We start from the raw sequence: 15,939 nt of genomic DNA, 5'->3' as shown, positions 1-15,939 counted from the left end.
TGGCTCTGTTTGCCGTGGCCTGTAGTGCTGAGCAGCACTGAATGGTCCACTTCTTGGCTGATGGCCAAGATATTGGAGAGGAAAAGACTCAGGCTAATTCAGGGGAGATTAATTTTAGGCTGCACCACTATGGGCTCAGTCCTGTCYAGAAGCCTCCTGTGTAAGGACCATTCTCTGCTGATGGATTTTGCTGTGTGCAACAGTTGGAACAAACACTTAAACTCCTGACTCAATGCACTTCGAGAGCAGCTCAGTGGACCAGCACACAGARAAATTACACAGGCAACTTGGTAGCAAAATAATCGCAGCCACATGAGAAGGAGAGACTGATGCCTGYTGCTGTTGGCTGATCCAGGGCTGCTGTAGGTCGTTTTTGTGGGATACAGCTGTGTGATCCCAGAAGAGGATCCCTGCTTGGTGCAGGGATCATGCTGATTCCCCACTGCTTAGCGAGGCTTTGGGCGCTTGTGCAGAGATCCTCCTTGCAAAGGCCATTTCCATGTGTCTTCCAAAGTCAAACCCATAAATTATGCTTMAATCAGGAGCAGCTGGTTCACATCCCCATCCTCCACATACTTATTTGTCATGCTTCTGGGAACTGAAATATGATTTGGTATAGAGCACCCTTCCCTCAATCACAAACGTCTTCAAACTCACAGCATAAAGAACTGCCGGCTCGCCTGTCCTCCCTTATGTGGTCCAAATCCCTACAAATTTAAGTGTTTATGGGGAGAGTGCACCCTGAAGGGATGCACAAACCCATCTGCACCTCTCCACACCCAGACAATGTACGGTTTATAGAAAAATCCACCCTGTGAATGACAAGCTCTGATTTCCCTTGGTTTGCTACAAAAGGGCTGTCTGGTCCCAAGTGCTTGGATGTTTGTGCTTGAAAGCCTCTCTCTGTATCTGCACTCAGATTTAACAGCATGAGAAGTGCAAGAAGAGCAAAGCTGTCCCGATGTTTATTTACAAAGGAATATTTCCCCTGATGAACCTTGCACATTCATGGCCCTGGAAGTGAGACATTTSCAGAGCACTAAACCAAGTGCAAACCAGTGAGGAAGAATTTAAGAAGGGGGCAGTTCACAAGCAAAGGTCACCAAGGACAGTGAATGCCACCTGAGCCCAAATTCTAACAAAGCCTTTTTTTCCGGTGGAACAAATGAAGTCCCTTAATTACAATTCGTAAATAAAATCTTCTTGGAAAATCAATATTTAGAGCCTGCCTTCTCTGAAGATGTTGGCCTTTGTCCCTTGCTATTATGGCAATATAAACCCCACAGTATGATACACTTCCCGGCTGAAAATTACCCCCCTGAACCTGATTGGCTCAAAGGAAGAAAAGCAGTAAACCTTTCAGAGTGGTAATTTGGGGACTATTTCATGCTTCCTTGTAAATTTTGAAGCAATAACCTAGAAACATAATTTTACACAAGCCCACGTTAACTTGGCCAGTGACCACACCTTCCTCCTGCAGAAATATTCCTGCTTTTGGGATGAGCTGGTGATGCTGGGTGGGAATTTTGCTAGAAATTCCCCTTATACCTCTCAGGCATTTGGACCATCATCGATCTGAATCACTCCAGGAGCAACATGGGCATCTGTGATCAGCACAGAGGGACAACCCCTGCATCCCTGGCCACAGGGATGGCTCCACCAAAGTCCAGCTCCCTCGGAGAGCTTGGCTCAGCGCAGCATCACCCCGACAGCAATCAGCTGCATCCCCAGCCCAGGGGCTGCATGGCAAAGCAGCCCCATCGTCAGCTCCTTCAGTCATTTATATTCACAGCTTTTAATGGAAAAGCCCACAATTCCCTATGCCTGAGCCTTCATGCATTTTTCATTAACAATTATCCGCTATCCCAGAACTGCTTTTGATTTTTTGCTAATCATCGATTGGCTATTTTGTTCCCACACAGCTGGCATTTTCAAAACATAACAACCACCTCTGGAGAGGGCACAGCAGAAGGCTGATCTTTAATGCTAATGTGCCCAGAAACCGTCAACACATCAGGTGATGGGAATTCACATCTGAGGGGCCACGAGGGATGAGATATTTATTGGATGCAGCCTGTGAGGATGATTTTACTGAGCTGAAAGCCTGGAAGTTGCTTAGCAAGTGAATGTCTGATGTTGTATCAGCCACATCCAATCTCCAGTGAATCCAGTCCTGAAGCTGCATCCCAGCAATGAAGGACTTCTGGAGTCCTCTCACCTGTGGGATTTGCTCTCCTTGTATTTGCAGTTATAGTGTATGAGAGACTGTGTGGGGTGAGGTAGATGTAAAAGGGCCCTTCACAACTTTGGGAAGCAACAGTCCAATGGATCCCTTGGTGATGGGTTTGTGCTGCTACCCACCAGGCCTCAAGCCTGCAGGAGCAGAGCAGCATCTTGAACACACCATCTTCTGCAGGTCTGGACCTCACTTTTGGCTGTGTGAATTTACAAAAATGAAGTTGCTCCTAATGACACATTTTGCAATCAATTAGCACGTGATATGTTTTGGGATGATTTACTCCCTTTTTTCCTAAATATCCCTTAGGGGGCATTCAGACCTCTATGGCAATATTAAGCAGAGTTTTAATCCAAATGAATTTTCTGGGAAACMATGTAATCTAATTAAAAAGCTCATAGTGCAGTTTAGTAGCTTCATTACTAGTAGATTCAAGATCCATCTTTACACAGACAAATATTTTCCRAGTGCAATAGACTGATAAATCCAAGACATAACCACAAACTGATTCTGCCTGGAACTAAATGGGTTACAGCACTTAGTCATGCCCATGAGACTAAAACAAAGGGCAAACTTGGAAAAGCTCAGGAAAAAATCATCCGTTGATGTGTCTCCTCCACTTCATGAAGCTCCCAGCCTTGCTGCACCAGTGAGAGCATTTTCCAGACTGACAATTTAAAAACCACCAGGCATGGCCACTTGCCTGGAGCTGGAGGTGGGAGCAGACCAAGACCAGTGTGAAAGAAGACAAAAGTTCAACACTGTCGAGTACGASGGCCTGAGGGCTCAGCTTTACAATCGTGTTACTATAGCTTGAGAAGATGCCACGTGTCAGCTGAGCCCCAGGAATGGGCTAAGCTCCCTCAGCCTATGCCAGATGCTGTAATCTGATCATTCAGCTCACCACGGAAAAGACTGATGCTAAATTGCATTAAATGATTCCCATAAGAAAACGATTATTATAGCGATGTTCACCAAGTCGCAGTTCACGTGCATGGGTAGCACAGCTCCAGGCACAGGGACCTGGCCAGAAGACCTGACCATGACCAAAGACCTGACTCCTGCTCTGCTCAAAGAGTGAAGAGGAATGATTTCACAGGGAAGACACCTGGGTGAGACACAGAGCTGGATTCAGTGTCATTTTGTCATGGATTTAATGACCACTTGGACTTCATCACTTCCTCATCAATAACAGGGGATGCACTAATTTCCCTCCTATCCCTTGTGTTCTACTCATACCATTAAGGGCAGACATGCCTCAGAAATCCATGCCATGAACTAGAAGACCACAAGCCTGAACTGTCATCTGTACGTGCACATACAAAGTTTCCTGAAGCTCTAAAAACCTTCCAACTTGGAGAAAACCTCTACTGATTGAGATGGTTTTATTACCACTCACACCTTGTCCTTCTTGCATCACTCATCCTTCCATCACTTTGAGGGGCTTTAAGAGCCCCTCAAACCAGAAAACAAAAAGCCACATTATACAGACACTTAAAAAAATAAACTCACTCTTCTCCCCTGAGGAACAAACCATGATGCACAGCACTTCCCAACAGTCTAAACCAAAGGTCCTGATCCCCCAGCAAGACTGGGTCTTTGCTTTCCTGAGACATTTGCTAATAGAGAGAGCAGCTGTATGACACCACAGAGTACAAACTACCAATACTTCAGRTTCACAACACAGGTGCTATTATTTTGTAGTATATTTTTTCATCCTATTTCCATAGAAACTACGTTGTTGACTGGTAATTTTCACCAAGTACATCATTTTCTCAGTACAAACATCCCCATCCCCTCAGGAAAATGCAGTTATTTAGTACTCAGAGAACACACTCTTCCCTGGTGAGATAAAAGGCTAAAGTTTAGTGGAAGTCAGGTTCCACGCAAATATTATTTCTAATGTATTTACATTTGCACACCCAGGCAGGTCAATGTTCATGAGTGAAAGCACAGTTTCTCTGCTGAAGAGTGAATGTGGTCCCTGTCAGCTCCAGGAACAACATTTACTCCTTCCAGGAATACCCAGATGATGATCAGAACAAAAGAGAAACTTTTCTTGGGTTCCTGCATCAACAGTCCAAATCTGATGTTGATGTCCTGCACAAGAAAATCATGAACCACCAAAATGTAAGACTGAGGCACAGCCAGCAGGACTGAAGCAGTGATTTAGTTTATCGAAGCTGAATCCACAGATCTGCTTCAGAACACTGCCACCTTCACATCAGCAATCCAACATCTCTCCCACTCCTCTTTCCATGACAGTGCCAGAGCCCAGAGCATCAGGRCTTACCTGTTGTTATTCTTCAGCTTGATGTGGTCGCTTGTCTCCAGGATCTGCCCGTTCCTCAGCCAAGTGATCTGGGGAGGGGGTTCCCCTTGGGCCACGCACGTGAAGATGGCAGTAGTCCCCACGGGTCTGGAAATGGACTGGGGATGCTGCACAAACTCTGCTGGTGCTGAGAGAAGGAAGGAGAAAGAGGGTGAGAAAAGTCACGATGATACCCCTTTATCCTGGTACAAAAGCCCACCTCGTCAAAAAGCCTTGTCTGCCTGGGAACATGGGACACTGGGCCAACCCACAGCACAGGCAGCAGGTAACTCTGGTTTGGATGGTGTGTCTGTAAACAATGCAATGCTGCCTTTTGGTTGCCCACCCGRGCAGTCWCGGCTTCACAGGAGGCTCCTGAAARCYAGCTCAGAAGTGATGGAAAGCTGAACTAGGTCCTGCAGGGTTCAGGCAAAGGTTTAARCCCCTTCACCTCTCCATGGTCTCCCATGGAAAGCAACCCCAGTGCTGCAGCTGGGGAGATGTGATGCTTCCTCAATGGTAGAGCTSGAGCAAAACCCTGCCTTTGTCCAAAGGACCTGAATGGCATTAGCAAACTGTGTGAMATGGAAGGAAATGTATAGATATCATACAGCAATCTAGCAGGGTGTTCTCTCCCCAGTAAATATCAAATTTGCTGCCAATTTTTCTTGTCAGCAAGTTACTGGGGAACATTTTTTACCCCATATCTTCAGCCTGGGACCCTTGGGGTCCTGCCAAGCCTGGCAGAAGAGTACACCATGCCTGTGACTGCTGCTTACCTTGTCACCAAATGTTTTCACCTTTGACAATAACATTTTTAAACAGAAAGTGATTTCCTCCTTCCAGCAGCTCAAATTAGATTTAAAATCATTTATCAGAATAAACCAGCGTATCAGCCTAGAGAAAGCAGGGCCTGACACACACTGCCAGAGAGGTGAGATTATTCAAGCAGKTCTGCTTCAAAGGGCAAAGTGATAAATATACTCCATGTTGCTACTGAAACCTAAAATCAGGTGGAACCGGCAGCAGACACAATGAAGACAAACAGATAAGAGRCACAGGCCCATAATAAATTTACTGACTAACATCACGTAACGGATGGCTGACGTTAAATTTTTTTGACAAAAGCAAGATTATCTAGGGAGACATGTTCAGAGCCACTCACAGGCATTTTCCAAGCATGGGGTTGCTGGGCTCTGCCCCCAGCGGGGATGAAGGGATTGGAGAAGGGAGCAAACTGGTCCAGAAAAATATACTGAGGAGTGGCCAGGCTGCAGGTGGGATGCAAGAGCTGAGCCTTGTGGTTCGTGGCCAAAATACCTCTTGGGGTTTGCTGCAGAATTTCAGGGGAATAAAGCTCTTCCCCARCTGTGTGCAGGTAGGGGAAGAGCATGGCTTCTGCTGTAACACAGCCAAACTGCAGGGAGAGGTGCTTGTGTGAAAGTCCRGTTGTGCAGATTCTAAGTCCTCCAAGCAGGAAGACAGAGAAATTCATCAYAGAGCCTGTCCCCCTCAAAGGAGCCCCCTCCTCCATTTTTAATAATCAGAGGGAAGTGGAGCATGGCAGGTCTGACTTATGTTCCTGGTACGGGGTATCTGCCAGCAGAGTTTATTGTCAGGCCACTGCTGTCAGCACTCGACTCCACTAATGAACCTGATCTCAGCAACCCAATGGACACAGACTTCCAGAACCTCCAGCTAAACTTCCCCATGTGCCAATCAATCTCTTGTCCTTTTACTTCCCTTCTATGTTTTTGCTCTAGACTTACAGATTAAAATAAAATTCAAGATGGGTTCAATAAAAGTTGGAAGCAAGGATAAACAGGGGGAAAACCCCTCTTCCCTGCCGTGAATGGCCCCTTTGTGGTGTACAGTGAGAGCATTACAGACTTGATTTTCCTCAGCCTCCCGCCCCCTGCTTTGTGCTGGCGCGGTTTTGCAGGAGCAATTATTCTGCAAGTGGCTGTGCACCTCCCTGCTTTCATCTGGGCTCCCAAGCTGCACCCGCAGCACTCGCAGGTGCAAACCCGYGATGCCAAGGAAGGGCACAGCCACCTTCCAGCTCCTCGCTGCAGCTTCATTAAAGATCCTCTTGGCTCTTTGCCTCTGCCTCCCCCTCGCTTCATCAAATCTCAAACCCACCATTTGTTCCAGYAGAAACAAAGTTGAAATATGGAAAGAAGCATCCGGCATAACCCTTCTGGAAGCGCCGGCTCTCCTTATCCTCCCTTATTAGCCCGTGTCAAGAGGGAGTAATTGGAGCGGTGTCGCGTGTGACTCGGGGTARCGAACGTGCAGCTGCGGCCGCTGGCTCAGGGCCAGTGACACTGCTCAGTGCCATGGCCCCGCGGGTTCCTTGTGTCCCTGCTCCCCTCTGCCATCCCTCCTCTTTGCTGTCTTGCTAAACACAACCAGATCAAAACCCCAGTTGCTGCTTAACTTGTTTAAACCCTCTGGGGAGCAGAATCCCAACTCTGCTGTGCCAAGCTGTCCCCCGTTCCATGGCATCCCATGCTGCAAGACACAGGAGCCCTTCCACTGTTCCTGCTCTTCCTGGCTTTCCCCAGGCATTGCTCTGTCCTGTTCAGGTCTCAACAGTGTGAAGCTGCAGCACCACAATGGCCCAGGTCAAAACAGAAACCCATGGAGCCAAAAGGACATGGTTTGGGAACAGCTGGAGTTTAAAGGACACGGACTGGGTAGGTGCCCCTCTGCTACCTGGACCAGGACTGTGTGCTCACAACCAGTGCCCCAAGGAAAGCGCCCTCAGGCAACTGCTGCTGAGTGGTCTCAAGGCAAATGGCTCCTTTCCTGGGCAGAAAAATCTCTCCCCTTCTCTCCCAGGTCCTCTCCCCTGCCCTTCCAAAGGATTTTGAAAGGATCCAAGAGTTTGCCTGGATTAGTGGGAAAGGAACAGAAGCCAGCCTAGCCTGCTGCCAGCCCTGCTTTCAGCCAAGCCCTGCCCGGTGCCAGCTCTTCACCCTCCTCATCACTCATAATTAATAGAGCATCTTGTCAGGGCTCATCCCACCCTGCATGGAGGCACAGTGGCATGAACAACTCTGCCCCTTCCACACTACATGCCAAAAGGCCATTGCAGGCAGCCACAGGAAGCGTTTCTCAGCCCTCCATTAAGATTTTAAWAAAGATATTAATGGAGATCACTGTTAAGAGCAGAGGATTCAAACCTGGCAAGGAGAAGTGGGCAGGATCTAGCCCTGGCTTGTGAAGTATGAAGAAACCAGAGCGTTGATTATTCAGGACTTAATGGGARGGAGGGGATCATGCAGTTTTAATGAATATTTAAAGGCATGACATTGGTATCAAAAAGCAATAACACTTAATACCACCCCCAGAATCGTTAACGAAGTGATTCAATAGCTTTTACTGTGCTCAGCAAACTGTGATAGCATGGAGATGCACTGCAACAGCAGGTTCTAACAGGAGACCCAGATGGGCTCCATCTCTTTGGGAACACGTCAGCAGGGGCCAGCCACCAGTRTGTCCCCCAGGACACCAGGGAGCTCCTCTGTCCTTGCCATGGGGCTCATGGCAGTGCCTAATGGCTCACAGAAGGTCCCAAGGATCAGGGAGCACAGACAGGTCACCGAGGAGATCCCAAGGATAAGGGAACACTGACAGCCAGTGCTCCCGTGCCAGACCAATCCAGGCCCCTTGCTTCTCAATATGAAGTGTCATTAATTCTCAAATGGAYACAGTGGCAGGGTCAGAGAGGGAGGCTGGGGTGAAGAGAAGGAAGAATAACATGGAAACAATAAAATGTCATAAATTAGGCTACTAGCACCCACAATAAGGGTATAAAGGAGTAGCCAGGTCAGCAGGGAAGTCAGTCAAGCACAGCAAACAGTGACAGGAAATTTAAGACAACTGCTGCTCACTTGGCTTCTCTCTATTCACTACAGAGGAATAGATGTTTATGTGAGTTACTTAAAGTAGCAGTGATGGGACTGCAAGGGCCAAATTTGGAACCTCTGCCCACGTCCCCTGGAAAATAGACAGAGAACACTCAAGGGGGCTGTCATGAAGCCCGTCCTTTATCCCTCATGAAATTCTTGTCCCAGCAAGATGCAGGCTGGAGCTCCACAGCAGTGGGATATGTTCCCAGGTCACCTACAAGTTTGGTGCTCCAAGAATGCTCCAGAGGGATCAGACACCCCAGCTCACTTCAGCATCCCCATGGACAAGATTTGAGTGCCCACCTGTCCCTGTGTGGCGGCTTTTCTTCAGAAGAAAAATGTGGACAGGAAGGGAAATGCTCCATGGGGGACACTGACTCACACAGCACGTATTGAAGCTGGCTTGCAGAATGAATTCAGGGCTAAACTCAAGGACAAACCAAGTACCACAGAGCCAAGCCTAAACCACAGCAACTGCAATACATCTGCTACTGAATTCCACCCCGCAGCCAAGGCTTGTGATGCCAGCGAGCAAGAATGATGGAAGAAACATCAGGAAGCGCAGCGGTGGCCGGATCTGCTGGACCAAGGAGTGCTGCCCAGTCCTGCCAACAGAGAGCAAGGCAAACAAGGCAGTCATTGTCAGCAGAGCCTTCAAACCCATGTCCTTAAGATGGGCCCTCATTTATGAGATGGGATCTCATTTTTCTGCATAGCTTTCAGGAGGAAATGAAGCGTGGAGTGGAGAACACTGGTGACCATCTGGCCATTCACAGCCCATCAGTTTGTTATGACACCAAACACATAATAAAGCACAAAAGATTGCACAGGAGGTAGAGGGAAAGTGCTTTGATATATTTCTTTTCCTTGCTACCGAAGCCTGCTCTTCCCTTGCCTCACACACACGCACACCCTCAGTTTCAATCGGCGCCGCATTCGGCCCTTCAACAACTCCCCCCGTGAGACTTTCATTCGAAGCCCAGCACAAAGCAATATTCAAATGGCTGCGCCGAGATCTGAAGGGAAAATGGAAACTTTCTTGTGTGAGAACCTTACAAAAGAGATCAAAGGAGCCTAAATGGCCAGGGGAGGGCAGRGGAGGAAAGGAGCGGGGGATTGATGCCTTCTCCTCTGGAGGGAGGAGGAATTCCCAGGAAGATTAATAAGATGCCGTTAGATTATCTTAAAGATAACCTGCAGTGGGAAAGGACATTACTGCTGAAAGAAGAGCAGAGACCTGTCTTGGGACACCTCTGTCCACGCAGCTGCTGGATGGGACAAGGACCACTTCTGGCAGCAGGAGGGAGGAYGTGGTCTCAGTTCCAGCCTCCTGCAAACTCCCTGCCTTACAACAGGAAACATCGTCCTTTCTCCTCCAGTTTCCCACCTATAAACGTGGCTCCTTCAAAAGACAAGTGGGGCAAGTTAATTTGTGCCTCCAGGCACTTCAAGGGCCCTGCATAAAGGCAGCAAGTACCTGGCCTGGTGTGCTTTGAGGATGCTGTATTGTCCTAGCCCTGTGCTAACTTCCTCTCCAACCAGGCTTTTGATAGCCCGCTCTTTGCTTTTCTTCTCTTTACGGATGTAATTTGCATCGCTGACATCTTGACAAAGATAAAACCCACAGTCTCCCATGTCAGTCATTATCGCTGTTTTCTTCCCAGACAACCTGAACAGCAATCATTTGTACCTCTCAGCTGGAAAATTCAGGCAAAATGAGATGCAGAGGCAGGAAAAACCTCTTCCAGAGGGAGGGTGAGCAAACATGGGATGAGCTTGGCTGCCTGGCCAGAGACTGCCATTATCCTGCTCGGGGAACAACATCTCCCAAAAAACCCTGGGTATTTYAAGGATGTGCAATACAAGCTGGGGTCCTGGACACTGCAGGTCCTGTCTGAAGACTACGCTAAGGACCCACTGACCACACTTCTCCACACCACTGCCAACTTCTTTGCTGATACTTAATGCAGGAGCATCTCTGTTCTACAGAAAGACTGGGCTCCAATGGCCCTGTGAGTTACATTTTRGGGACAAATTCTTACCTTGGCTCCCCAGAAGAAAATTTGAAGTAATTCCATGGCAGCTGAACTCCAGCACTTAGACCAGGTGCTCRAAAGCTGATGTTCAAATCTCCAAAAAGACTAAAAACTGCTGATCTGTAGCAATGAGTTGTGCTACCTTTCACCCTCATAAAGTTGCTAACAGGAGCAGTCAACTGTATTCAACAGATGTATTTTTACAATTTCATAGAGTTGTAAGCTTTCCAAGTAATTTGCTTTGGCTCTGCCTCCYTKYCTCCTGAACATCAGCCTGGCATTTGGGCTCAGGGGACCTCTCCTACATGCACCATGTGCAGAACTGTCCTGCAGCAGCTCTAAAGGGTTTATRTCACTACAGAGAGGTTGCTGTTAATGCCAGGGTTGATGTTTCTTAATAAGAGGACTCATAGCTGTGCCAGCTGGGAGGCCCCCTCACTGCACTGCTCATCCAGAAATCCAAGAGCAAAAGAAATAGTGGRTTTTCACCTTGTCTCATGTCTGATCAGCACTTGGGGCTCAGGAGGCACAGGCAGCCCTTTCCACGCCCTTTTACATTGCTCCTCCACTGGTGGGATCACTGCCAGCGACTCCTGCGATCTGTCAGGTGACATCAGGGCTGGAGCAGGGCACTTTCCCCATCAGCAGCAGAAAGGTTCAATTAGCGGCTCCGGCAGGAGGTGTGTAATTTTAGATTCAGGATATCATCAGTCAATAGTTAATGAGTGAACTGATGAGTGCAAGATGCTTTAAGTGGACTAGCTTGAAGAGGAGGTGAGTGCCTGTAATCAGGGGCGGATTGCTGCCATTCAGAGCACGCTGCCAGCTGGGTTTGCCTTCTCAAATACTCGCCTGGCTCCCCTCACCATGGAGACTGGTTGCACAGAGCATGAGGACGGGATTTGTGTGGTTTCCTGAGYGCTGATATCTGCTTTGGGCTGAACTGCCCTTTACAAGTAGCATTTCAGGACAGTTGCTGCASGAAGAGGAGCAACCTGCATTCCATGGGCATGGCCCCCAAAGGGTGCWTCACTCAGGTCACGGCAATGGGCTCAGACAGTGTCAATTGCTACAGGAAACAAACTCACAGACTTTTTGGGAATGGTTTTAGTCTTACTGGTGCCATTTCAGTTGGACAACAGTACCCYGTGAGCGGTACCCACTGCTGGATGTCAGTGCAGGAGTGATATCTATCATTCAAGGGTGTCCAGTATGAGAACAGTGACCATGTCCTTGTATCGCTAAGGACCAGGAGACAAATTTGGCTGATTAATTCAGGCTTTCTGGAGAGATGCACAAGTATGATAACAAGTAACAACCAGTGTCAGCWAATACAAAGAAATGCCTGTGATGGGGTGGGAAACCACTGCAGCCCATCCAGGTATTGAACAACACCTGGTTGTGACTCACCTGCATGGGACACAGACACACCCACCCATTTGGGAAACCATGCATCCAGAGAAGAAGCGCTTTGTCTGGTACCACCAGAGRAGTGCAGTCAGCACCTGTCCAAACCAAGCCCTCAGGGTCCCAGGGGCTCACCTTGCACCACCAGGCTGCCCTGCGCGGTCCGGCGCACGCGTGTGCCGGGTTTGTTGGCGGCGCACACGTAGATRCCAGAATGCTGCACCGTGAGGTCCGAGATCATCAGGTTTCCTGTGCCCAGCACCTGGATCCCCTCCACGCCAATCGGGCGGCCGTCTGAAAGAAGGGGAGAAGGACAAGAGTCACATGCTGGACTTCTGTGTGAGGTTCTSCAGGGCACAGCCCTCAGTGGATCCAATCTATGTGCTCACAGAGTGATGCCATGGTCTGCTACTGGCATTTGCCAAGTAAAGTCAATGGGATTTAGCTGATGCTCTTATCAGAACTGCCCTCTGCAGAAAGCCAGGCCTTTATTTACATGTCTGCCCAAAATCACTCTTTGTGCTGCTTAAAAACCAAAGTACCATCACAGGAAATGCGAAAGCTTTCAACCACATATTCAGATTAAGATGAAGAACCCAGAACAGTTCAACAAAGTGGTTAAACCAAGTTAAATCATCTCAGTTTCTCCAAACCATTATTTGTGTTCTTGCATTAGAATGAGCACAGATCCAATCAGCTCAGTACCCWTTTCCAATGGAGAGGCTTCAGGAGGAAGTCCAGTCAACCTACTGCAGTGCTCCCCTGATGCACTTTCCCAGCCACCACCAATCTGTGAACTGCAGATTACCTTACCCAGAAGTTAAACCACTTTACCTGATAACCCTTGATGGATTTTTTGGCTTCAGAAAATACACGAACATTGCACTTTTGATTCCTTAGCCCTTGAACACACACACTAGCTCAGGGCCAAGGAGCCAGATTTTGAGCTGGTGGTTAAATCTCGGTTACTCTGTCTTAGAAGAGCAACTGAAAAGGGCTGTCCCCATCCCAAGTCCTGGATTTGAGGAATGTGAAATAGTTCAATATCAGGGAATTCACTTTTTTCCTGTTTTCTTGGGAAAATTCCCAGCCAGCTCTAATTGCAATATGTTTCATTAGTAGCAGGCTATTGCCTTCTATTGTTTCATTGATTTGTGTTTTAAGACACTGTCTGACAAAGGCAGYTCTAAATCAGGCCTAGCACATGTCAGAGTGTCTGAGCAAAGGGGCAAGACAGGAGAACAGTCAAAGGGAGCAACTTTCATCAGACAGCAATCAGTTCTCTCAAGTTTGCACATGGAGGAGTTTAAAGAACCCACCGAAACCAGGGAAGCAARAACCAGCCCTGGTGATGTCCCCAYCTGACCATCCCATGARACTTCCATACTCATGTGCCCCACCAYAGAGRGTCTGGTCTTGTGCTCCAAAGTCTGTGCCATAATCCTGCCATGAGCTTCATGCTCCAACACAGACAACATGCAGGGCTAGCTAAAGGTTACCCTGCAATCACAAGCTTTAGATGTAATATCATGCTCTGCATAATAAAAAATATTAGGAGTGGGGGGTCCAATAAAAAATATTGGTGGATTGCCAGTGGTGGATGTGTCTTGAAGCCAACTGGCATTGTCTCCATTGCGTATGAGGAAGCTCCCAGCTCCTCACTAAAGCCATCCCTAGAGCCCCCAGATTTCCAAAACTTGTGATGGAAACCCGATACAACCACAGGAGTGAGGAATCCCATTTCAGATTCAGGACAGCATCCCACTAGGAAACGTGAGCAAAACATGGATTGAAAGCTACAAAGCATTTCCCAAACCTATCTCCTGCCATGCCCTTTAAATATTGTTTTCCAGGAATTATTTTAGTTTAAATGTTTCTTTGCTTCATTAGACAGGAAATGCCAGACCTCTTCATTATTTGCATTGCAAAGAAAAATGCTCAGGTCTTTTAGAGAGAGAAAAACAATGTCATTAAATGATCACACTGCTGGCCGCAGCAATAAATGGCTCAGTCATAAAAAGGACAGTAAAACATGACCTGTCCCACATTTAATGAGCAATAACAAGGAGTCATTCCTTCCAAACAGCATTTGAACTGMAGTGTAAAGAGGTCTGAATTAAATCCAAATTGAACTTGATTTCCTCTTTTAAATTAGACCTTTTGGAAGTCTGTATTTACAACAGGCRTAAAAATCAAATCTCTCTCTTGAGGGAGGGGACCAGTGAAAGATGCAAAGTGGTCATACCTGGATCCTTCATCACATCACAGCCTTGAGAAATACCACAGAAAGGTGACTTGAATGTCAGCAGATTTACTGTATTATTTATAACATGCTCCRTCATTTAAGCATGCAAAGACTCTGCAGCAGGTGCCCCCCCAGTTCAAATACCAGCACGATACGCCCTCAGTTATCCCTCCAGCTCCAGCCATTAGAGGTGTGGTGGTCTGAAAAACATCTCCTGTCCACACATCTTTCATTTCCCCGGAGAACAAAGCCCTWCAAGCTCAGAAACCTCGGTGGATTTCCCATGTGGCTCAGAGTGTGCCCACCCCTAACAGCYAGCAAAGATCACTGTGCCAGATCACCTCAAAAACCTCTCACTCAACTCCTCCCTTCCAAAAAGAGCTGAAAAGGGCTTCTACAGAAACATCTCTACTTTCCCAGTCKGTTCCATCCTTCTCACTCTCCTGTGCCTCACTCAGCCTGAGCCATCCTGCAGTCAGCTAGAAGGTCTTCAGCTAATATCTAGTCCAACTTAGTAACACTGACAACACATATAAATAATACAGAGTGTTTACACAAGAAATTCCTTGCATCCTGAAAGCTCAGCACTTTGCAGAACTGCTGTGCTGAGGGACTGATGTCTCACACCTGCTTTGCAAAGGTTGCAATTTATTTTAACCCTGTTTTCTTTACATGGAGACCTGAAGAGTGGCTTGGATCAAGCAATCCAAGCCCTGTAACTCCAACTTCCTGGCATCACATGCTACCCCAAAGTCATCTCTTCAGGGAGGAAATCTGAAAGACTGCAAAAGCCAACACTTGCTCAGTTCCCAAAGCTCTTAGGACCCAGGCAGGCTTGAAACCACTGCTCATTTAMCATGACCTTTTACTTCTTTTAAAGAAGTCAAAAGCAGAAAATGTGAGGGCTGAAAAGCCAGTCTGGATGGAAATGTCTGACAGATTCTCTGTTGATCCTCGGTTGATGAGGACAAAAGGAGGAGGTTCAGCTGTTGTGAAGAGCAGATAGACYTCTAATTAATAAAGGAGACCATTCTCCAAAAGGGAGATGTTCCCAAAAATGCTCTGGCAATAGACAAATAGAGACTTCACTGAATCACAGGATGGTTTGGGTTAGAAGGGACTATAAAGACYATYTCATGTCCAATCCCAGGGACACCTTCCACTATCCCAGGCTGCTCCAAGCTCCGAYCAACCTGGCCTTGGACACTTCCAGGAAYRGGGCAGCCACAGCTTCTTTGGGCAACCTGTGCCAGGGCCTCCCCACYCTCACAGGGAAGAATTTCTTCCTCATATTCAATCTAAATTTRCCCTCTTTCAGCTTAAAGCATTCTCTCTTGTCCCATCACAGCACACCCTTGCAAAAAGTCCCTTTCTAGCCTTCCTTTAGGCCCTTTTAGGTACTTCCAAGTTCCCCATGGGGTGAAGTCTGGATGAAAGACGCCGGCGGTTTGGGAGCCGCTTTATTTATTTTTCCAAGGTGTATGTGATGCTTTCTGGAGTCCATTCTCTGCCTGCTAACCAAGTGATTGGCACACCAGGACCAATTACGGAGCCCCCTTAAAACGTGCCAGGCGATATGAATATGCAACAACACGAACGCCTTTCTTTTGTAAGTAGCAAGTAGAAAGAAAGTAACAACTTTCTAATGTTGATCATTTAGGTCTTTTGTGAATTCTTTGTATTGTGTCATAGTAGCCTTCCACTTTYTAGACACATGGGTCTCCTGCTCCTGCGGACACTGGGCACTGTGGATTAGCATATTTAGAGTACATTGCAACAGTTGACTA

The 15,939-nt window shown here is 47.5% G+C and overlaps 1 protein-coding gene across 2 annotated transcripts in view; it reads right to left on the bottom strand.

Moving 5' to 3' along the window:
- Positions 1-15,939, bottom strand: part of IGDCC3 (immunoglobulin superfamily DCC subclass member 3) — a 96,853-nt gene that overhangs the window by 13,454 nt on the left and 67,460 nt on the right. For both annotated transcript variants that reach the window (XM_057372321.1, XM_057372322.1), the window contains exons 6-7: positions 12,043-12,201; positions 4,530-4,695 (exon numbers count right to left, since the gene is read on the bottom strand). In XM_057372321.1, the coding sequence (XP_057228304.1) occupies positions 4,530-4,695; positions 12,043-12,201 (325 nt within the window). The remainder of the gene's footprint in view (positions 1-4,529; positions 4,696-12,042; positions 12,202-15,939) is intronic.

The sequence above is a fragment of the Malurus melanocephalus genome, unplaced genomic scaffold (genome assembly GCF_030028575.1).
Source record: "Malurus melanocephalus ecotype Western Australia unplaced genomic scaffold, MMel_1.1 scaffold_169, whole genome shotgun sequence".
NCBI classification, from domain to species: Eukaryota; Metazoa; Chordata; class Aves; order Passeriformes; family Maluridae; genus Malurus; species Malurus melanocephalus.
Note: the sequence above shows the minus strand (reverse complement) of the source record. Positions and strands in the feature narration are given on the sequence as shown.